The 23,287-nt window shown below is 36.4% G+C and overlaps 1 protein-coding gene across 1 annotated transcript in view; it reads right to left on the bottom strand.

Moving 5' to 3' along the window:
* The window catches only part of ANKRD42 (ankyrin repeat domain 42), a gene marked incomplete at its 5' end in the record, with an annotated part of 72,970 nt that overhangs the window by 37,825 nt on the left and 11,858 nt on the right, over positions 1-23,287 (bottom strand). The window contains 4 exons of the mRNA XM_060605487.3: positions 3,276-3,476; positions 13,106-13,241; positions 14,578-14,697; positions 17,838-17,945. Coding sequence (XP_060461470.3) covers positions 3,276-3,476; positions 13,106-13,241; positions 14,578-14,697; positions 17,838-17,945 — 565 coding nt within the window. The remainder of the gene's footprint in view (positions 1-3,275; positions 3,477-13,105; positions 13,242-14,577; positions 14,698-17,837; positions 17,946-23,287) is intronic.

Raw genomic sequence — 23,287 nt, 5'->3', positions numbered from 1 at the left:
CCAACACGGGGTTTGAACTCACAAACAGATGATGACCTGAGCTGAAGTCATATGCTTAACTGACTGAGCCACCCAGGCACCCCAACCAAAGAATATTTTTAAAAGAAAAAGTTAGAGACTTACACTACCTGATTCTAAATCTTACTATATAAAGCTAGAGTAATCAAGCTGTAGTATTGCCAAACAGATATATCAAATATAGTACATCTATACAATAGAATACCATTGAGCAATAAAAAAGAATGAACTATTAATATACATTAGAGGAATGATTCTCAAAATGGTTCCATTAGAAAATTCAAACTAATCTATAATGACATAAAGCAAATAAGAGGTTGTATGGGGCCTACATCCATACAGTTGAATACTGTTGAACAATAAAAAGGAATGAACTATTAATATACATAACAGGGATGAATCTTAAAATGATTCTACTAGAAAATTCAAACTTGGGACATGTGGGTCGCTCAGTAGGTTAAACATCTGACTTTGGCTCAGGTCATGATCTCACAGTTCATGAGTTCGAGTCTGGCGTCAGGCGGTCTGCTCTCAGCACAGAGCCTGCTTTGGATCCTCTGTCTCCTTCTCTCTCTCTCTCCCTCCCCTAGCTTGCATTCTCTCTCTCTCTCAAAAATAAAACATTAAAAAAAAAAAAAAAACAACAGAAAATTCAAACTAATTTATACTGACAGAAAGCAAGTAAGTGGGCCAGGGTGAAAGGAAGGGTGAAATATAAGGGGGTATTATAAAAAAAAAAACCTTCAGAGGTGGTGGAAATGTTTTCCATCTTGATTGTGATGGTTTCATGAGTGTATACATCCAAACTCACCTAACAGCACACTAAATGAGTACAGTTTATTACATGTAAATCATACTTAAATAAAGTTCATTTTAAAAAAAAGGAGGGGGCGCCTGGGTGGCTCAGTCGGTTGAGAGTCCAACTTCGGCTCAGGTCATGATCTCACAATTTGTGAGTTCAAGCCCCATGTCGGGCTCTGTGCTGACAGCTCGGGGCCTGAAGCCTGCCTCAGATTGTGTGTTTCCCTCTCTCTCTGCTCCTGCCCTGCTCACACTCTGTCTCTCTCTCAAAAATAAATAAATATTTAAAAAAATTTTTTAATAAAAAAAGGATATCCCCTTAAAAATAAATAAATAATAAATAATAAATAATAAATTAAATAAGTAAATAAATAAAGGATATCCTCATCAAAGTGAAAAAACAAGCCACAGTGTGAGAGAAAATATCTATATCTGATAAAATTAATAAAGGATTAGAATCTAGACTATATAAAGAACTCAATGGGGCGCCTGGGTGGCTCAGTCGGTTAAGCGTCCGACTTCAGCTCAGGTCATGGTCTCGCGGGCCGTGAGTTCGAGCCCTGCGTCGGGCTCTGGGCTGATGGCTCAGAGCCTGGAGCCTGCTTCCAATTCTGTGTCTCCCTCTCTCTCTGCCCCTCCCCCGTTCATGCTCTGTCTCTCTCTGTCTCAAAAATAAATAAAACGTTAAAAAAAAAAAAAAAGAACTCAAATTATTTAGAAAAGAGCAAAGAATACAGTTTTTAAAAAGGGAGAAAAGCATAGGCAGGCAATTCATAGAAGAAAAAAACTAGAAGAACCAATAACTTACAGAAGGATGTTCAACCTCATTCGCAATCAAGAAAATGCAAATCAAAATACAAATTAAACCTTTTCATATCCAATCAGCTGGCAAACATTTTAAAGTCTGACAATAATGAATATCATTTCTCTAAATTCCCATCAAACATTGCTGATTAGAGTGCAAACTTCTACGAGCACCTGATGAAGAATGTGGCAATGCCTGTTTATACTGACGAAGCGCATATCCCACCAAGCAAACCCTAAAGTAGAATATCACACCTATTTACCCAAACAGGGCTCTTAACTCTCAGTCTTCAGAGAAGACAGGCAGTTCCACCAGCAGCCTCATCCAACAATCCCAATGTGCCATAAAAATATTTTCTATGTGGGCTCTGTGTTAAAAAGGTAGTAAAGCACTTCTCCACAGAATCTCTTGTATGTGTATATAAGGAGACACATACAAGAATATTCCCAACCACATTACTATAATAGTGAAAAACAATCTAAATGTCAAATTGGGAAATGGATAAATAATGGTTTTCATAAAATACAATACTACACAAACACTTAAAAAGAATAGGTATATCTATCAGCTTAATAAAAACCCCAAAACATAGTATTTTCTGGAAAAAAGCAAGGAATAGAAGAATGAATACTGTTTTATGCCATTTCCTTAAGATTTTAAGAGAAGTCTCAAAGACTACTAGTCATCCACTAAAATCCCCTTCCTTCAATATTAAGGGAGTTGTAGCTGAGTAAGTCTTCTCAGCTAAATACTGAATTCTCCAGGCTTCCTCACAGCTAGTACGCCCACGTGGCTAAACTTTTGCCAATGGAATTGTTAGCAAAAGTGATGGATACAAATTAGACCTTGAAAATCTCTGGTCCTAACCTTACAGTCTTGCTCCTCCCCACCTCCTACTGAATTAGCTACAACCAGAGAGAGCTAGTTGGAAAGAAAGCCAGTTTTGAATGACTGCACAGTATAGATTCACTCTCCAATCTGGGCTGTCATATAAATCCTTAAGCTACTGAATTTTATGATTTCTTTGTTAGAACAGGTTAGTCTCTTACTCCAAAAACACACAGTAGTGCATATTTTTGTAAGTACATATACATTAAATATAAAACATGTAGGGACACTGGGTGGCTTAGTCAGTTAAGCATACGACTCTTGGTTTCAGCTCAGGTCATGATATTGTGGTTTTATGAGTTCAAGTCCTGTGTCAGACTCTGCACTGGCAGCATGGAGTCTGCTTGGGATTCTGTCTGTCTCTCTCTCTCCCTCTCTCTCTGCCCCTCCCCAATTTGTGCTCTCTCTCAAAATAAACTTAATTAAAAAAATTAAAATTAAAACCTGTAGAATGGAATTATAAATTGAAAACAATATTTACCTCTGAGAAGGAAGAAAAAGAATGATATGAAGGAGACAGAACCAAGAAACTTTAACTGTATGTATAACATTTTATCCTTAAATTAGTGGCATAAAGAATGTTCATCACATTAATCTCTATATATTTCTGCCTAAAATATTTTACAATACAGAAGACAAACTGAATGAATGGGTGGACAATTATAAGTAACATATTTAAATACAACATTTTCCTTATAACTTATTTTCTTTTTCCACTTACTCTACTTATTAAATGCTACCACACTCCAGGTTTATTACTTACTTTCCTGATCTTTTGAATCACTTTGTTCATACTCAGCCCCTTGGATAAACTGCAAAATGTTCTGTTTAAAGAACCTCTGGGCCAAATCCAGTACATTTTCTCCATTATCATTGAAGGCTTTTAGAGCCTGTGTGGTGCTGTTCATTCTACTGAGTAGGAATTTAAAACAGTGAAGGTGGCCTTCCATGGCTGCTAAGTGAACTGTAGGTGAGAGAGAAAAAGAATTTAATTTTTAAATTGACAAAAAGATAATTTGAAGAAACAAAGAACAATATTGGCTCTAATCCTCACCAGAAGATGACTGTCCCTTCCCCATGTAACAGGGACATACTGTAAGCAATGGTAACACCTTCTCTGCAAGCCCACAAGTCCTTAGTCAGCCTTCTACTCGTGCTAAAGCAACAGACTAAGTGGAGTTACACTTACTGTGAGAGTGCAGAGGCCAGATGAGAGATACCAAAGAGCAAACCCCAGAACATTTTCTTGAAAAGAGAAATCCCAATTATGCAGCTTATAATTACATGAGAAAATACTTGCTAGGTAAGACAGATGATAGATATATTTATTTTAATGTTTTGGAAAAAACGGAAGAAATAAACCAAAATAGTCACTATGGGGGCACCTGGTGGCTCAGTCTGAGCGTGTGACTTTGACTCAGGTCATGATCTCACGGTTTGTGATTGCTGCTATCAGTGCACAGCCCACTTTGGATCCTCTGTCCCCCTTTTCTTGCCCCTCCCCTGCTTGCACACTCAAAAAATAAACAAACATTAAAAAAAATAGTCATATGCAAATATGAATGTTAATTTTTATCACTATGTATTTTGTCACTTTTCCATAGACGTTTATTCTTTTTATTAAAAACAGGAAGACTGGATCAAAACTGCAGACAAAGCACACATACTGCCTCACCATTTCTACTCTAAATCCTTGAAAACAATAGAAAAGAGATTTTCTGAAGCCAAAAAGGTCTAGAAAAACAAACAAGAACTCCAAGAACAGACAAAAAAATGTTAAGGAATCCCTGAAAGGAAATATACTGAAGCAGGCTAAAGGGGAGCCACAACCCAAAATCCACAAAAAATAAGAATGGTTCTGGGGGATTACAAGCTTAGGGCAGTGACTACGAAGAACAAGAGCACCTTTACATGTCTGGAGAAGGGAGTATTTGGGCAGCAGCCCAATCAATACACAAATCTTACCACTGGAGAAGTAAGGCAGCACCGAAATGACCAGTGTAATGCAGGAGAAACAAGATGTAACAACACCCAAAAGAGAAGTTGCCGGCACATGCCATCTACACCTTCTCAGCTGAACCTTCCAGGAAAAACACCAAAAAACTCCCCCTAAAATTTGAGAATCCTCTAACAGCTTACTCATCATATATACACATACATGTCTTACAGGCATTTCTAACTTAACACATCAAAAACTCAACTCCTCGTCCCTCTTGCACACATTTTCCTTACATAGTTTTCCCCATCTCACTTAATAGGAACTGTCTTTTTTCCATGTAGTTCATGCCCAAGATCCCAGAGCCATCCTTGACTCCTCTTTCTGTCACTCTCTATGTCTAATCAATCAGCAAATCTTATTGGTTCTATCTTTACAAAATACACAGACCCCAGTTACTTCTCACAATCTTTGCTGCCTCTACACTGCTCCAACCAAAGAGCAGCATTAAATTATTCTATCAGTCTCACAAGTGGTCTATTTCTCCCCTTGCCATCCCCACACCCACAATGCAATCTATTATAAACAAAATAGCCAAAATGATGCTCTTAAATGTATTCAGATCATGTCACTGCAGTGCTCAAAATTTTTCAATGGCTCCTGTTACCTCTCTGACCTCATCATCTATTACTCACGCTCTGATTTCTGTTCCAACCACATTGACTCACTGTTACTACTTGCTGTTACTCAAATACACTAGGAACACTCCTGCCTCAGGAGCTTTATATTTGCTATCACCTCTTCCTGTAATATTCTTTCCCCACGGTAGTCACAAGACCTGCTACCTCAACTCTGTCAGGTGTTTATCCAATTATCACCCCCTCAGTGAAGGCTTCCCTGACCACGCTTTTTTAAACTTCATCCTCTTTACTCTCTTCTCTGATTATCCATACACATATCCCTACTTAATATAATTTATATTCTTGTGATTATTGCCTGTCTCCCTCTGACCAGCATCACATGAAGGCAGACTTTTGCCTGTTTTGTTTGCTGTGATATCCCCAACACACAAGATGGACTGACACATAGTAGATGCTCAGGAAATAAATGCTGGATTAATAATTTAAGACAGAGAGGAGCCTGGGTGGCTCAGTCAGTTAAGCATCTGACTTTGGCTCAGGTCATGATCTTGCGGTCCATGAGTTGGAGCCCTGCACTGGGCTCTGTGCTGACAGCTCAGATCCCAGAGCCTGCTTCATATTCTGTGTCTCCCTCTGTCTCTGCCCCTCCTCCCCCAAAATAAATAAACATTTTAAAAACTTAAAACAAAAACAAATAACAATCTAGGATAGAGATTTGAACACAAGCAGTGTATACTAAAGCCACATTCCTAATCTCTATATTATACTATTAAAAAATATACTATATATAGTCATAAATGTTTTTATATGCTTCAAGAAATAAAAGTTGGAATTTTTTAATGAGCAGGCAAAAAGACTTTAACAAATGATCAGGCACATTTAATAAAGAACCAACTAAAAATGAAATTACCTCCTACCTTGTATTACAGAAAAGTCAGTTCCAGGTGGGCTGGTGATCTACATGTGAAAGTGAAATAATAAAATTTCTAGAATATAAAAGAATGTTTTCATGACCAAAGCGTAGAGAATTTTTTAACAAGATTCAGAAAGGAATAACCATAAAGGAAGAGCTTATTAAACTTGACTACATTAGAGTGAAAACTTCTATTCATCAAAAGATATCTTAAAAGAATGAAAAGGCAAGACAGAATGGAAAAGATATTTAAATAAAAGATATTTGCAACACATAACAGAGAGCTTGTATCTATTATATAAAGAACCCATACAATTAATTTTTAAACACAGAGAAAACTAAAAAAAAAAAAAATAGTCAAAACATTTGAACTGCTACTGCACAAAAGAAAATAATAAGGGATGCCTGGCTGACTTAGTCAGAAAAGCATGCAGCTCTTGATTTCGGGGTTGTGAGTTCAAGCCCAAGGTTGGGTGTACAGATTACTTAAAATAAATATATTTTTAAAATATACTTAAAATATACTTATATACTTAAAATATACACTTAAAATATACTTATACACTTAAAATATACTTAAAATAAATATATTTTTAAAATTAAAAAAGGACAGCAAACATTAAAAAATGGCCATTGAACATATGAAATGATGTTCTGTAATACCAATCAATAATTATTTTAAATGTAAATAAACTATTAAATACTCCAATCAAAATATACAGTGTGACTGTATGAATTAAAAAAAACAAGACCCATCCAGGCACCTGGGTGGCTCAGTTAAATGTCCTGACTCTTGATTTCAGCTCAGGTCATGATCTCATGGTTCCCTGAGATTGAGCCCCACATCCGAGCTGTCAGCACAGAGCCTGCTTGGAATTGTGTCTCTCTCCGCTTTCTCTGTCCCTCCCCCACTCTCACTCTCTCTCAAAATAAATAAACTTAAAAAAAAAAAAAAAGAAAAGAAAGAACAATCCATCTATATGATGCCTACAAGAAACTCATTTCAGACCTAAAGACACATGCAGACTGAAAGGAAGGGATGAAAAAAGATATTTCACAAACAAATGGAAGCAGAAGAAAGAAAAGCTGAAGTAAAAATCCTTATATCAGACAAAATGATTTTAAAACAAAGACTGTAACAACAAACAAATAAGGACATTACATAATGATAAAAGATCTGTGCAATAAGAATTTAACAACTGTAAATAACTATGCATCCAACACTGGAGTACCTAAATACATAAAGCAAATATGAACAGACATAAAGGGAGAAAATGATAGTAATACAATAATAGTAAGGGCCTTTAAAACTCCACTTACATCAATGGATAGATCATCCAGGATGAAAATCACTAAGGAAATAGTGGCTTTGAATAACAGATTAGACCATATGGACTTAACAGATACATACAGAATATTCCACCCCAAAACAGAAAAATTCTCATTCATTTCAAGTGCATATGGAATATTCTCCGGGACAGATCATGTTAGGCCAAATCTTAATAAATTTAAGAACACTGAAATCATATCAAGCATTTTTTCCAATTACAATAATATAAAACTAGAAATCAAGCACAAGAGAAAAAAAAACAGAAAAAAAACACAACATGTGGAGGCTAAACAACCTACTACTCACCAACCAACAGGTCAATGAAGAAATCAAAGAGGAAATCAAAGTATACATGAAGGCAAAAGAGAATAGAAGCATATTGATCAAAAATCTTTGGGATGCAGCAAAAGCAGTTCTAAGAGTAAGTTCATAGTGATACAGACCTACCTCAAAAAACAAGAAAAATCTCAAATAAACAATCTAACCTTACACCTAAAGGAACTAGAAAAAGAAAAAAGAATACCAAAGATTGCAGAAGGAAGGAAATAATACAGATCAAAGAGGAAATGAATGAAACAGAGACTAAACAATAACAAAAACAACAATAATAGTAAAAGAAAAGATTAATGAAAACAAGGGCTGGTTCTTTGAATAAACAAAACAAAATTGATAAATCTTTAGCCAGAGTTATCAAGAAAAAAATAGAACTCCAATAAATTAAAATCAGAAATAAAACAGGAGAAATAACAACTGACACCACAGAAATACCAAGAAATATAAGAGACTATGAAAGATCATATACCAACAAACTGGACAACCTAAAAATGAAGGATAAATTCCTAGAAACATAAAATCTTCCAAAACTTAAACAGGAAGAAATTTAAAAACTAAACACACTGTTTACTAGTTAAAAAAAAAAAAAAGAAAAAAGAATTGGTAATAAAAAAAACTCTCAACAGGGGAGCCTGGGTGGCTCAGTTGGTTAAGCATCTGACTTCAGCTCAGGTCATGATCTCACAGTTCATGAGTTCGAGACCTGCATTGGGCTCTGTGCTGACAACTCATAGCCTAGAGCCTGTTTTAGATTTTGTGTCTCCCTCTCTCTCTCTGCCCCTCCCCCACTTATGCTCTTTGTCTCTCAAAAATGAATAAACATTTAAAAAAAAAAAAAGCCTCTCAACAAACACATCAAGGATCTGATGGATTTACAAATAAATTCTACCAAACATTTAAGGAAAAGTTAACACCTATTCTTTTCAAAATATTCCAAAAATTCAGAGAGGAAGAAAAACTTCCAAATTTGTTCTTCAAGGCCAGCATTATCCTGATACTAAAACCAGACAAAGATACTACAAAAAAAAAAAGATGACGACAATAATGATGATAATGCCTACAGGCCCATATCTCTGATAAACATAGATACAAAAATTCTCAATAAAATATTAGAAACTGAATTCAATAATTCACTGAAAAGATCATTCACCACAATAAAATGGGACTTACTCCAGGGAGCAAAGATGGTTCAATATTCAAAAATCCATCAGTGTGATACAACACATTAACAGGAGGAAAGATAAAAACCATATGGTAATCTCACTAGATCCAAAAAAAGCATTTGACAAAATACAACATCCATTCATGATAAAAATTCTAAACAAAGTGGGTAGAGGGAACATACCTCAACATAGTAAAAGCCATATAGACAAACCTACAGCTGACATCATACTCAATGTTGAAAACCTGACAGCTTTTCCTCTAGATCAGGAATAAAACAAGGATGTCCACGCTCACCACTTGAATTCAACATAGTACTGGAAGTCCTAGCCACAGCAATTAGACAAGAAAAATAAAAGGCATCTAAATCAGTAAGGAAAAAGTTAAATTATCACTATTTGCAAATGACATGACACTATGCATAAAAAAACCCTAAAGATTCCACCAAAAAACTACTATAAGTAATGAATGAAGCCAGTAAAGTAGCGGGTCACAAAATTAATATACAGATATCAGTTGTGTTTCTATATACCAATAATGAAGCAGCACAAAGAGAAATTAAGAAATCAATTCCAGGGGTGCCTGGATGGCTCATTCGGTTAAATGGCCAACTTCAGCTCAGGTCATGATCTCATAGTTCGTGAGTTCAAGCCCCACATCAAGTTCTGTGCTGACAACTCAGAGACTGGAGCCTGCTTCAGATTCGGTGTCTCCCTCTCTCACCTCCTCCGCTCTGTCTCTCATTTTCTCAAAAATAAACATTAAAAAAATTTTTTTTTAATTTCCATCTAAAATTGTACCAAAAAGAATACCTAAGAATAAAGTTAACCAAGGAGGTGAAAGACCTGTACTCTGAAAACCATACATTAAAGAAATTGAAGATGACACGTATGAAAACATACACCAGGCTCACAGACTGGAAGAATTAATATTAATAAAACGTCCATACTACCCAAAATATCCACAGACTTAACACAATCCCTATCAAAATACCAAGAGTATTTTTCACAAAACTGTAACAAATAATCCTAAAATTTGAATGGAACCATAAAAGACTCTAAAGAGCTGAAGTAATCTGGGAAAAACAAGAACAAAGCTACAGATATCACAATCTCAGATTTCAAGAATAACTACAAAGTTACAGCAATAAAAACAGTATGGTACTAGCACAAAAACAGACACATATATCAGTGAAATAGAATAGAGTCCTGAAATAAATCCACAATTACTTGGTCAACTAATTTACAACAAAGAAGAATACACAATAGAAAAAAAGACATTCTCTTCAATAAATGGCACTGAGTAAACTGGACAGCTATATGCATAATTATGTAATTAGACCACTTTCTTACCCCATACACAAAAATAGACTCAAAATGGATTAAAGAATTAAATGTGAGACCTGAAATCATAAAATTTCTAAAAGAAAACACAGGCAGTAATCTCTTGGACATGGGCCTTAACAACATATTTATGGATATATCTTCTCATGCCAAAAAAAAAAAAAAAAAAGCAAAAATAAACCACTGGGATCATACTAAAATAAAAAGCTTTTGCACAGCAAAGGAAACCATCAACAAAACAAAAAGTAACCTACTGAATGGGTGAAGATATTTGCAAATTATATCCAACAAAAGGTTAATATCCAAAATATATAAAGAACTCAACAATAAAAACAGAAATAATCCAATTCAAAATGGCAGAGGATCTCAATAGACATTTTCCCAAAGAAGACATACAGATGCCCAATAGACGCATGAAAAGATGCTCAACATCACTCATCATCAGGGATGATCATCAAATCAAAACCACAAGTTTTGGAGAGGATGTGAAGAAAAGGGAACTCTCATGTACTATTGGTGTAAAGGTAAACTGGTGCAGCTACTGTGAAAAATAGTATGGAGTTTCCTCAAAAAAATAAAAATAGAAATACCATAGGTCCAGTAATTCTAGTACTTGGTATTTACCCAAAGGAAATGGAAAAAAAGTAATTCAAAGGGATATATGCAACCCTATGTTTATGGCAGCCTTATCTATAAGAGCCCAGATATGGAAGCAAGCTAAGTGTCGATAGATAGATGAATGGATAAAGAGGAAGTGGTATACATATACAATGGAGTATTACTCAGCCATAAAAAGAATGAGATACTGTAATTTTCCACAAGGATGGAACTAAAGAGTATTATGCTAAGTGACTGAAGTCAGATACAGAAAGACAAATACCATATGATGTCCCTTATATGTGGAATCTAAAAATCAAACAAACCAACAAAAAAAAAAAAAAAAAAGGAGAGAGGTAGAGAGAGAGAGAGACATTCATAAATACAAAGAATAAACTGAAGGCTGCCAGAATGAGGAAGGCTTGAAGGGATGGGAGAAACAGGTAAAGGAGATTAAGAGATAGAAACTACCAGTTACAAAATAAATGATGGAAATAAAAAGTACAGCATAAGGAATATAGTCAATAATATTCTAATAATGTTGTATGGTGACGGTGACTACACTCATCACGGTCAACACTGAGTAATATATAGAACTGTCAAATCATTATGTCGTACAACTGAGTAATACAGCATGTATGTCAAACATACTTCAATTAAAAAAATGAGGAAAAAAATTTTAAAGAGAGGTATAAACTTCCAGGAAAAAAAAAAAAATGCTGTTCTACATTTTTAATCAAAAAAATGTAAATTAAAACCACAATAAAGTATTACACCCAAAAGAATGATTAAAACTAAAAAAAAGTAATAATGACAAGTATTAATGAGAGAGTAGAGTAACTCAGTCTTAAATACCACTCAACAGTGTACGAACTGATAACAATCACCTTGGAAAGTCAAGTCAGACAAAAAGGAATACCAGTGTATTATTTTATCCCATAGAGTTCAGAAAGAAAAAAGTACTAATTTTTATGTTGGAAGTGAGATGAGTAACCTTGTTTTTGTTTTGGTTTTTTTGTTTTGTTTTTATTTTTGGGACAGAGAGAGACAGAGCATGAACGGGGGAGGGGCAGAGAGAGAGGGAGACACAGAATCGGAAACAGGCTCCAGGCTCCGAGCCATCAGCCCAGAGCCTGACGCGGGGCTCGAACTCACAGACCGCGAGATCGTGACCTGGCTGAAGTCGGACGCTTAACCGACTGCGCCACCCAGGCGCCCCGAGATGAGTAACTTTGGAGACTCTTTCTTGGTAACCAAAAAGAGGACATGAAAGAGACTATTTCTTGATCTGGCTAATGGTTACAGAAAACTACTCATTTGTGAAAATTCAATGAGCTGTGCATTGAAATTGGGTACTTTTGTTTATAGTTCAGTTTAAAAATTTATTTAAAAAAAAGAATAAGAGCAAAACAATAATTTCCAGATATATAAAAATTGAGAGTCCATACCAACAGATCTTTTCTATATGAACAATAAAGGATTTACTTTGGAAAGAAGCAAAACAATCCCAGACAGTAGGGTAAAGGGGTGGAAGAGGAGGCCAAGGTACAAGCCAAATTATGAGCATACAGCACACCAAGCTAAGAAATCAGAGCTCCATAGCAATCTAAGAAGTTTTTAAGCCAAAAAGTGATTTGAGTGAAGCTATTCAGGTATGAACAAGTTTGCCTGGGCTTCCCCCTTCACTTGTTTTGCTACTTGAGATTCTTTTAAGACATAATTCGAGTATAATTTTTAGTAACCTGCACTCCACTCTGTGACCTATTCCTCTTCTGAATTTCTACAGCACCTCTTAGAAGACAGAGTGTTTAAGGTACAGGTCTCAAATAGCCAGCTAATCGCAGGCTAGCCAACTGCAGTTAGAAAATTAACTCAAATACATGAGTATCCACTATTTATATGATTTTTTTATAAACAGTAGTCTGGGAAGTGAAGCTGTATGAAGTTAAAAAATAATAACCCTAGAGTCAGGCTCTGAGCTGACAGTGTGGAGTCTGCTTGGGATTCTCTCTCTCTTCCTCTCTCTCTGCCCCTTCCCTGCTCTCTCCCCCCACAAATAAATAGACATTAAAAATAATAATAATAACCCTAGACAGTAGATAAACAAAACAGCTGGTGGGAAGAGTAAATCCAAGTTTAATTTTGCCAATTTCTCTTTTGCTGATATGGTTCCAGAAAAAAAAAAATCTATCATATGACAGGTATATAACATAGGTGTAAGAGTAAAAAACGTTCATGTCAATGTATTTACTACTTTGGTTTTTGAGGGACTGTTAGAATGATGACAAGTTTAAATTTCTTAAACACAATCATTTAAAAGTTGCTTTTGTAAAGAATACCTGGAAGGTTTCCATTGTAGTCCACATCTTCTATGCCGCATCCCCATTTAACTAGAAGCTGCAAACAGCCAAGCCTCCCATGAAAAGCTGCATAGTGCACAGGTTTCCATTCTCTCTTATCAGTCACACTGGGATCCTAGAGGTAACATTCACAAGAACTCAGTTTTTTTCCATTTGCAGAAGAAACAATAAGTCAAGCAGCTTAATTCTGCAAATGAAAATTGGGGACTGTTCTTAAAAATATAAGGCAAACAACAAATTTAATAGAAAAATTTACTACTGATTTAAACATATGAGCTAATAAAATACTAATGAAATTTTATAAAATAGTCTTTTAAAAAAACAATAGCTAGTTTCATAAAAATAGTTTTTAAAAAGGGACTTAAAAAGAACCTGTGTTCTTGACCAATAAAATGAAAGGGATGTACTCAAATGATCCAATCATATCTTTGAGAGCATAAACAAAGAGTTAATGACAGAATAAAAATACTTAATAGTCCTTTAACTTTTTCTCAACTCTTACCACAATGTCTTCAATATGGTTAGTTCTTTTAAGTTGTTTTTTTTTTTTTTTAACAACCACTGGGAAATATTAAAGTAAATATTACAATAAAGAAAATTTCTCGGGCACCTGGGTGGCTCTGTCGGTTAAGCGGCCAACTTCGCCTCAGATCATGAACTCCTGGTTTGGTGGTTTGCGTTGGGCTCTGTGCTGACAGCTCATAGCCTGCAGCCTGCTTCAGATTCTGTGTCGCCCTCTCTCTCTGCCCCTCCCCCGCTTGCATTCTGTCTCTCTCTCTCTCAAAAATAAACAAACATTAAAAATCACTTTCTAAATTAGTGTGTGAAATAAGTTACAAAACAAACAGGCAAGCACACAGAAATTCAGAAAGATTTACAATCACTGGTTAAGATGTATTTGAAAACTTCAGAATCCTCCCAGTTAAACTCTGAACTGACATGAAGAACCCACAGCCTCTGAAATACTTTGCACTGCTAAATTGGAGTTGGTTTCTATTTTTTAAAGTTTCTTTATTTTGAGAGAGAGAAAGTGCACATGCACAGTCGGAGAAGGAGAGAGGGAGGGAGTGAAGGAGGGAGAGAGGGCGTAAGGGAGAGAGGGGAAGAGTGAGAGTGACAGAAAGAGAGAATCCCAAGCAGGCTCCATGTTGTCAGCATAGAGTCCAATGCAGGGCTTGATCCCATGACCCTGGGATCATGAGCTGAACCGAAATCAAGAGTCAGAAGCTCAACTGACTGAGCCACCCAGGCGCCCCTAAACTGGGTTTTTTTGAAGCATTATCTAAATTATTGCTCCCATGTTTAAAGACAGAAAAGTTAAAGAGATATATCAAATTACTTCTCCAACGTCATATAAGAGATTTTAAAAGTCAGGAAGAGATAACCAGGCTACCAAATGCTATTCTACATATCTGATTATACATTCTCACATATTAACAAGAATCTCTTACCACTCCACTTCGAAGCATTATCTGTAAAGTGAAAGAATGTCCGTGTGTTGCAGCAAGGTGTAAAGGAGTGCATCCACGATCATCTTGAGCTGCCAGATTTGCCCCATTGATTATGAGAGCCTCAAAATAGATATATAAGAGTTTACATAAATATATATATATGCTAAATCATAAATGCAGATTCAGATTATTAGGCAAGCAATTTACCAACCTATAGCTAGATTACTATATAAATTCTTACACATGTGCCACAGGCAAAGTATGAGAAATTCTTAGCTAATACTAAGAAAACACTTGAGATCCTTTTTAACCTTGCCTAAGAGATATTTATAATACCTTATTTCACACTCTGATTTGAGCATGTACATATAATTTATAAGGCACGCTTTCAGGAACAGAGATTAATAATCACTAAATTAAATACTTTAATGCTAAGCTAATAAACTAAAAAAGTAAACTTCCACTATTTCAAAAGCAGTATCTTTTATTACCTGAGTTTCAAAATACTGTAAAAGGATTATTTATTAAAGTAACTAGCTCTAGCTCCAAATAAAATTTCTAACTGCATCTGAGGAAATCCCATCAGAATTTACAATTGGCCTAGTTTCTGTATATGGGTTATATCATATACATAGCCCATCTCTCTATATAGTATACCAAGTAATTGGTTTAAAAGAATTATTAGTTAATATTTTTTAATATTGTATTTCTTTAATGTTTGTTTACTTTTTAGAGAGAACATGAGTGGGGGAGGGGCAGAGAGAGAGAAACAGAGACAGAGAGAGAGGGAGACAGAGGATCTGAAGCAGGCTCTGTGCTGACAGCAGACAGCCCAACAAGGGGCTCAAACCCACGAACCTTAAGATCACGACCTGAGCTGAAGTCAGATGCTTAACCAACTGAGCCACCCAGGTGCCCCTAGTTATACTCCCTCAGACTTTGTTTCTTTTTTAACCAGTCTGTATTTACCAGTATCTTAGCAAAAGACTCAGTCATAATTCTTATCAAGTTTTAAGAATAGTCTCCATAATTAACAAACTAGTCAATAATCATCACAAACCATATTCTGAGTGTTTGCTGTGTTTTAAAAATCACTACAAAGAATATGAAGACATGTCAACCTAGGGAATTAGGACATACATAGAGACAAAGATCATCAACTATACAAAGAAGTCCTTGATAAGCAACAACTACACAGTATAGTACCAAAAAAGTACTACAAAATCTCTGAGAATGAAAAGAACAAAGGGAATGGTTTCATCTAATGATTAGAGGAAGGAAAGCAACAAGTAAAGCTTCATTCGACCCTGATGTTCCCTGAAGTTACTACGGCATTTGCTCTTCCATTGCCTACTTCTCAAACTAATACCTCAATGCCTCAACTTCAAATTCCCCTACAAACCATGTGCCACCCCTAACACTACATGGAAATACGGCAATCTCGCCTGATAGTGAGCTCTCAAGTCCAATAGCATTTCCTTAGCTTCGTCCTGTAACTGTGATACTCTACCTAACTTCTTATACTTCCTCCTTCATTTGCACAGCCCTAATGAACCCTGGCTCTCCTATCTCCCACTTCTTCCTCTGAATTCTTTACTCATTTCTCCACTTCCTACCATCACTGCTAGTAACATTCTTCAAAATTCAGTCCTCAATACTCCCTTCTCTTCTCTATACTTTATTACTCCTGAAATCTTTGTCTCCAGCACCCTTTTCAGCTGCTTGGACCTTCTGCACATGAATTACCTACAGGGCCCCTAAACAACATGTGCCAAACTGAACTCAACATTTTTGCTCCCATATCTCCCCTGCCTTTCAGATTTATGTATCTGTAGTGTCATACTTATCTGTCATTCTGTCTTTAAAATTAAATGAATTTAAATTTAATTTTAATTTTTAAAATAAATTTTAAACGAATTTAAATTTTCACTCTATTCTATCAATGCCTGCTTTGCAAGATGTCTTCAATCATTTTCTTTCTTTCCCAGTGCCACCATAAAATTTCTCCCTCTATGGGTAGTGATGACACCAAAAGTCTCTAACTGGTCTTCTTGCCTCCAAATCATCTCCTCATCCTAGGTAATCCTTGATAAATCTTGTTAGAATAATCTCCTGAAAAACTGCTTTCATTACTTCATTCCTCTATTAACGCTCATGTGCATGTGTACGTATGTATAAGTATGCATGTATTATATGTATGTGTAAGAGTATATATTAGTATGCATATAAAAACTCTGTCTCTTATACAAATTAATCTTTATTCTACTTCTAAGATATTTTACATACCTGGCTATGCACACTTAATTCATAATAGTATATAACAACAAAACATCTACAATTCAAACTCATATAATAGTTTATCCCCTGAACACCCTTATTTTTCCAATTCCAGTATTTCACATAGAATTACAGATAGAGGTTAATAGAATAAAATCTAGGTTCCAGTCCTGGCTTTGTCACTTACTTAGGCAAGGTACTTAACTCTCTGAATCTGTTTCTTTATCTATAAAAAGGGGAACACATAAGATTGTTACATTAAATGATGCGATGCATGGAAAACTGTAATTGACACATAAAAAGTGATAATCATTATTTTTATTTGCTCCTGATATAAACTCTACTTACAATGCTTCCTCACTATTTAACTTTCTGAAATCAACCTGTTCTTTTAGACTTAGATGAAGTTTTATTTCCTCCATTTATGATTCCTCTATCACCTTCCAATCATTAGAATCTTAATCATAGACTGTGCTCCGTATTGTTTTATAACTCACTGAGTAAATGCTTACCATTCCCAAATAGAATCTCAGGCTTCTTATACCCAGGAACTGTTTGCTTATACAATTTTGTATTCCTCCAAATTCCAGTTTATTTCAGTACACTGATTATATCTAGTTACTCTAATAAGCTAGATCCTGCATATATTAATGTGTAACTCTGGTAAAAAAAATTACACTAAATAAGAAATTTTAGACGTGGCAAGCTATGAAGGAGATAATCTGGGCATGTCTATGACAGCCCTTAAAACAATCTATCAGATAGCCAATAACTTCAGAGATAAAAGGATCCCCAGTCTCACATACTTTGTTTAAGTTGTTGGTACCAAAATATCTGAGTCACAGAATTCAGTAAGTTCTTGTTTAGGACAAAGAACTAAATCTACGGATCAAATTATTAGAATAAAAGCAACAACCCAACCAAACTATGCTAAAGTAATTAAACTTACCAGTTTTTAAAAAAGTAACCAAAGTTATTATTACCTGCATACAAGCATCTTGGCCTCTGATTGCAGCTATGTGAGCTGCTGTCCAACCTCTCATGGTTACTTGGGTGATATCAGCTCCATGCCAGAGGAGCCAGTGAAGACACTAAATTAAGAAGATAATCATGTTAACAAGTGATAAGGCAAAACTGGTTTTTTATGTCTTTAGATCTTTGTTTTTTGTGGGGTTTTTTTGGGGTAAACATTAGGGAATGGTGGGAGCTATGGCAAAGTGAAGATCACATTCCTTGCCCATAAAATGTAGATGCTACTTAATCCCAGCCAGTTGTTGCTGTAAGTGAAATGCTGATCCAAATCCTTTATTTCACCAATACTGTGTAAGCCGAACAAAACACATCTGTGAGTCAACTTCACTCAATGGCTGCCAATTTGCAACCTCTGTCATAGATCTTTAAAGGGGGCCAAAAGCTTCTGTCAGAGCAAACATTGTTATTCTGATGACACTAAAAAAATTTTTTTTTTTTAACGTTTATTTACTTTTGAGACAGAGATAGAGCATGAACGGGGGAGGGTCAGAGAGAGGGAGACACAGAATCTGAAACAGGCTCCAGGCTCTGAGCTGTCAACACAGAGCCCAACGTGGGGCTCGAACTCACAGACCGTGAGATCATGACCTGAGCCGAAGTCGGCCACTTAACCGACTGAGCCACCCAGGCACCCCCAAAAGAAATTTTTTTAAGTGGCTTTAAAAAATGGTTGAGGCAAGGGTTAGGGCACCTAGATAGCTCAGTAGGTTAACCATCCAACTCTTGATTTCAGCTCAGGTCATGATCTCACGGTTCCTAAGTTCCAGCCCTGCATCAGGCTCTGTGCTGACATTGTGGAACCTGCTTGGAAATCTCTCTCTCCATCTCTCTGCCCTTCCCCCAACCGATTCGCTTTGGCTCTCGTTCTGAAACCCGAAAGGAAGGAAGGAAGGAGGGAAGGAGGGAAGGAGGGAAGGAAGGAAGGAAGGAAGGAAGGAAGGAAGGAAGGAAAAGAAAAGAAAAGAAAAAGAAAAATGGGCAAGGGTCAAATGCATCCTCATTTAATATTTTAATTAACATAGGTCTCAATAGATTACAATACTAGAGGTCTGAGCCACATACAGTATTACTGTCTTCATATGTTCAAGTTTGGAGATTCTATCTGCAAGAAGTTTCTTTTTAAAGAATTTATTGTCAGGGCACTTGGGTGGCTCAGTCGCTTAAACAACCGGCTTCAGCTCAAGTCATGATTTCACAGTTCGTGACTTCAAGCCCCACATCGGGCTCTGTGCTGACAGCTCAGAGCCTGGAGCCTGGAGCCTGCTTCGGATTCTGTGTCTCCCCTTCTCTCTGCCCCTCCCATGCTCATGCTCTGTTTATGTCTCTCAATAATAAATGTTAAAAAAAAATTTTATTAAAAAAAAAAGAATTTATTGTATGGGGGCACCTGACTGGCTCAGTCGGTAAAGCATGAGATTCTCCATCTTAGAGTCATTAGTTCAAGCACCACACTGGGTTGGAACCTACTTAAAATTTAAAAAAGAAAGAGAGAAAGAAAGAAAAGAAAGAATGAATGAATGAATTGATTGTATCATTGGGATACACCGTCACATCAGTTATAGCTGCATCACTTGTTAAAAGGCTTTTAACATTTAGGTATCATTTGCCTGTCAGAGAGATAAAAGGCCAATAAAATATGATGACAAAAAAAAGGCTCAACTTCACTACTAATCACAGTAAGTTATCAATTTATCAACAAATATTTAGGGACAGACTACTGTATGCTAACACCATTCAGTTACAGGAGAATAAAATCATTGCAAACATTCATGTATAAGTTTTTTATTTCTCCTAGATAATATGTTTAAGCAGGATTGCTGGAACATAAGTAAAGCATATGTTGAACTTTATAAGAAACTACCAAGCTGTTTTCCAAAGTGGCTATACCATTTTACATTTCTACTAGCAATGTACAAGAGTTCCAGTTGCTCCCTATTCTTGTCAATACTTGGTAGTATCATTTTTGTTTTTGTTTTGCCATTCTAATAGGTATGTAGTGGCATCTGACTGTGGGTTTAATTTGCATTTCCTTAATGGCTAATGATGTGGAACATGTCATGTGCTCAATTGCCATCCAATTGCCATTCAATTGGTACTTTTGAAGTGTCTATTGAAGTCATGCACTCCTTTTTTATTTGGGTTTTTTGTTTTCTTACTACCAAATTATAAGAGTCTCATATATTCTGGCTACAAGTTCTTAGATATATGATTTGCAAATATTTTCACTTATGTTTTCTCCCAGAAGTCTTACAAGATTAAGTTTTACCTTTGTTTATGATCTATTCTGAGTATATTTTTACATGAGGTGCCAAATATAAGTTGAGATTCATTTTCTCACATACGACTGTTCCATTGTGCCAGCAGCATTTAATGAAAATACCATCTGTTCTCCATTGGATTGCATTTGTATCTTTGCCAAAAATCAACTGACCAATCAATAAGATTTCAGAAATGGCTAAATGAGGAGCTTGGCAAATCCTCCCCAAGAAGCAATGATAAAACCAGATAAAGTTTTCAAAAACAACAATTTAAAGACTCTGGGAATTCATCAGAGGCATATAGCAAAATAAGAAGCATTTACCTCAAGAAAATCTTCTGAATCTCAGTAACAAGTGGAATCTGTGGCAGATTAGCCTGAGACTACAACTATCCCTACCCCACAGCTATAGGGTACAGAATTTCTCCCCAGCTGAACAGCTCACTGTCTTGCTGGAGGGACTGAAAATTTCATGCCCAAGCACATAGTCAAAAACAATTCCAAACCCAAGTGGCCAACAATCTGGGAAAGCCAATATCAGAGCTCACCTGAAGTCACAATACTGGGTAAGACAAAGAACAAAAGACCTCCCATAAAACTAATAGAAACACCCAAGAAATTAGAGAGCCAGTGGGCCTTGCTAAGATTCCACTTATCCCTTGTAATCTAAAAGGCCATCTACATATACAAAGCTGCTTATTCTCAGGAAAGATTGAAGAGGGCCCAAGTTGGCTATATATCCCTGGCTAAACACATTATTTTTAAAAATTTAAATTAAAAAAAAAAAAAAAAAGTCAAGCTGACTTATAATAAACTGCTTGGACTTGGAAAACATTCCCCAAGCCACACACAGACTCATCAGCAAAAGACAGAAACCTTACGGGCTCAAGGTACCTAAGCACAACCTCTGATCAGTCACTGATGCAATAGTAACCCCTAGGAAGCCAGGCTTAAAGATAAGAATTTTCTTTAAAAAAAAAAAAAAATTAAAAAAAAAAAAAAAGTTTGGGGGCCTGGGTGGCTCAGTCAGTTAAGCATCTGACTCCGGCTCAGGTCATGATCCCACAGTTTGTAGGTTCGAGCCCCACATCAGGCGCTGTGTTGACGGCTCAGAACCTGGAGCCTGCTTCCAATTCTGCATCTCCCTCTCTTTCTGCCCCTGCCCCACTCACGTTGTGTCTCTGTTTCTCAAAAATAAAACATTTTTTTAATTTATTTAAAAAAGTAAAAATTTTTTTAAAAAATAGTAAGAATATTTTCATGTGTCTGTTGGCCATCTGGATGTCTTCTTTGGGAAAGTGTCTATTCATGTCATCTGCCCATTTCTTCACTGGGTTATTTCTTGGGTGTTGAGTTTGCTTTGGATACTAACTCGTTATCTGATATGTCATTTGCAAATATCTTCTCCCATTCCATTGGTTGCCTTTTAGTTTTGTTGATTGTTTCCCTTGCAGTGCAGAAGCTTTTTATCTTGATGAGGTCCCAATGGTTCATTTTTGCTTTTATTTCCCTTGCCTTCGGAGATGTGTCAAGTAAGAAGTTGCTGCAGCTGCACTCTCAACAATAGCCAAATTATGAATAGAGCCTAAATGTCCATCAACTGATGAATGGATAAAGAAATTGTGGTTTATATACACAATGGAATACTACGTGGCAATGAGAAAGAATGAAATATGGCCTTTTGTAGCAACGTGGATGGAACTGGAGATGTGATGCTAAGTGAAATAAGCCATACAGAGAAAGACAGATACCATATGGTTTCACTCTTATGTGGATCCTGAGAAACTTAACAGAAACCCATGGGGGAGGGGAAGGAAAAAAAAAAAAAAAGAGGTTAGAGTGGGAGAGAGCCAAAGCATAAGAGACTGTTAAAAACTGAGAACAAACTGAGGGTTGATGGGGGGTGGGAGGGAGGGGGGGGGGTGAGAGGGAGGGGAGGGTGGGGGATGGGTATTGAGGAGGGCACCTTTTGGGATGAGCACTGGGTGTTGTATGGAAACCAATTTGACAACAAAATTCATATATTGGAAAAAAAATTTTAAAAATAAATAAAAAAAAGAAGTTGCTGCAGCTGAAGTCAAAAAGGTTGTTGCATTTTCCCCCCTCGGGTTTTTTTTTTTTAATTTTTTTTTATATTTATGTTTCAGAGACAGAATGCGAGCAGGGGAGGGACAGAGAGAGAGATACAGAATCCAAAGCAAGCTCCAGGCTCTGAGCTGTCAGCACAGAGCCCAATGCAGGAATCGAACCCACAAACCATAAGATCATGACCTGAGCTGAAGTCGGTGCTAAACCGACTGAGCCACCCAGACGCCCCTCCTCTCTTGGGTTTTGATAGTTTCCTGTCTCACATTTAGGTCTTTCACCCATTTTGAGTTTACCTTGTGTATGGTAATAAGAAAGTGGTCCAGTTTCATTCTTCTGCATGTTGCTGTCCAGTCCTCCCAGCACCATTTGGTAAAGAGACTGTCTTTTTTCCATTACATATTATTCTTTCCTGCTTTGCCAAAGATTAGTGGGCCATACATTTGTGGGTCCAATTCTACATTCTTTATTTTTTTAATTTTTTTTCATGTTTATTTATTTTTGAGAGAGACAAACAGAGCATGAGAGGGGCAGAGAGAGAGGGAGACACAGAATCAGAAGCAGGCTCCAGGCTCAGCTATCAGCACACAGCACAATGCAGGACTCAAACTCATGATCTATGAGATCATGACCTGAGCTGAAATCCGACACTTAACTGACTGAGCCACCCAGGTTGCATCCTCTAGTCTCTTCCAATGGTCTATGTGTCTGCTTTGTGTCAAAACCATACTATCTTGATGATTACAGCTTTGTAGTAGAGGCTAAAGTCCAGGATTGTAATGACTCCCGCTTTGGTTTTCTTTTTCAACATTACTTTGGTTATTCAGGGCCTTTTGTGGTTCCATACAAACATTAGGATTGTGTGTTCTAGCTCTAAGAATAATGCTGGTGCAATTTTGATTGGGATTGCATTGAATACGTAGATTGCTTTCAGTTGTATTGACATTTTAACAGTATTTGTTCTTCCAATCCATAAGCATGGAATGGTTTTCCATTTCTTTGCGTCTTCTTCAACTTCCTTCATAAGTTTTCTATAGTTTTCAGCATACAGATCTTTTA

The sequence above is a fragment of the Panthera onca genome, chromosome D1, assembly GCF_046562875.1.
Source record: "Panthera onca isolate mPanOnc1 chromosome D1, mPanOnc1 haplotype 2, whole genome shotgun sequence".
Lineage (NCBI taxonomy): Eukaryota > Metazoa > Chordata > Mammalia > Carnivora > Felidae > Panthera > Panthera onca.
Note: the sequence above shows the minus strand (reverse complement) of the source record. Positions and strands in the feature narration are given on the sequence as shown.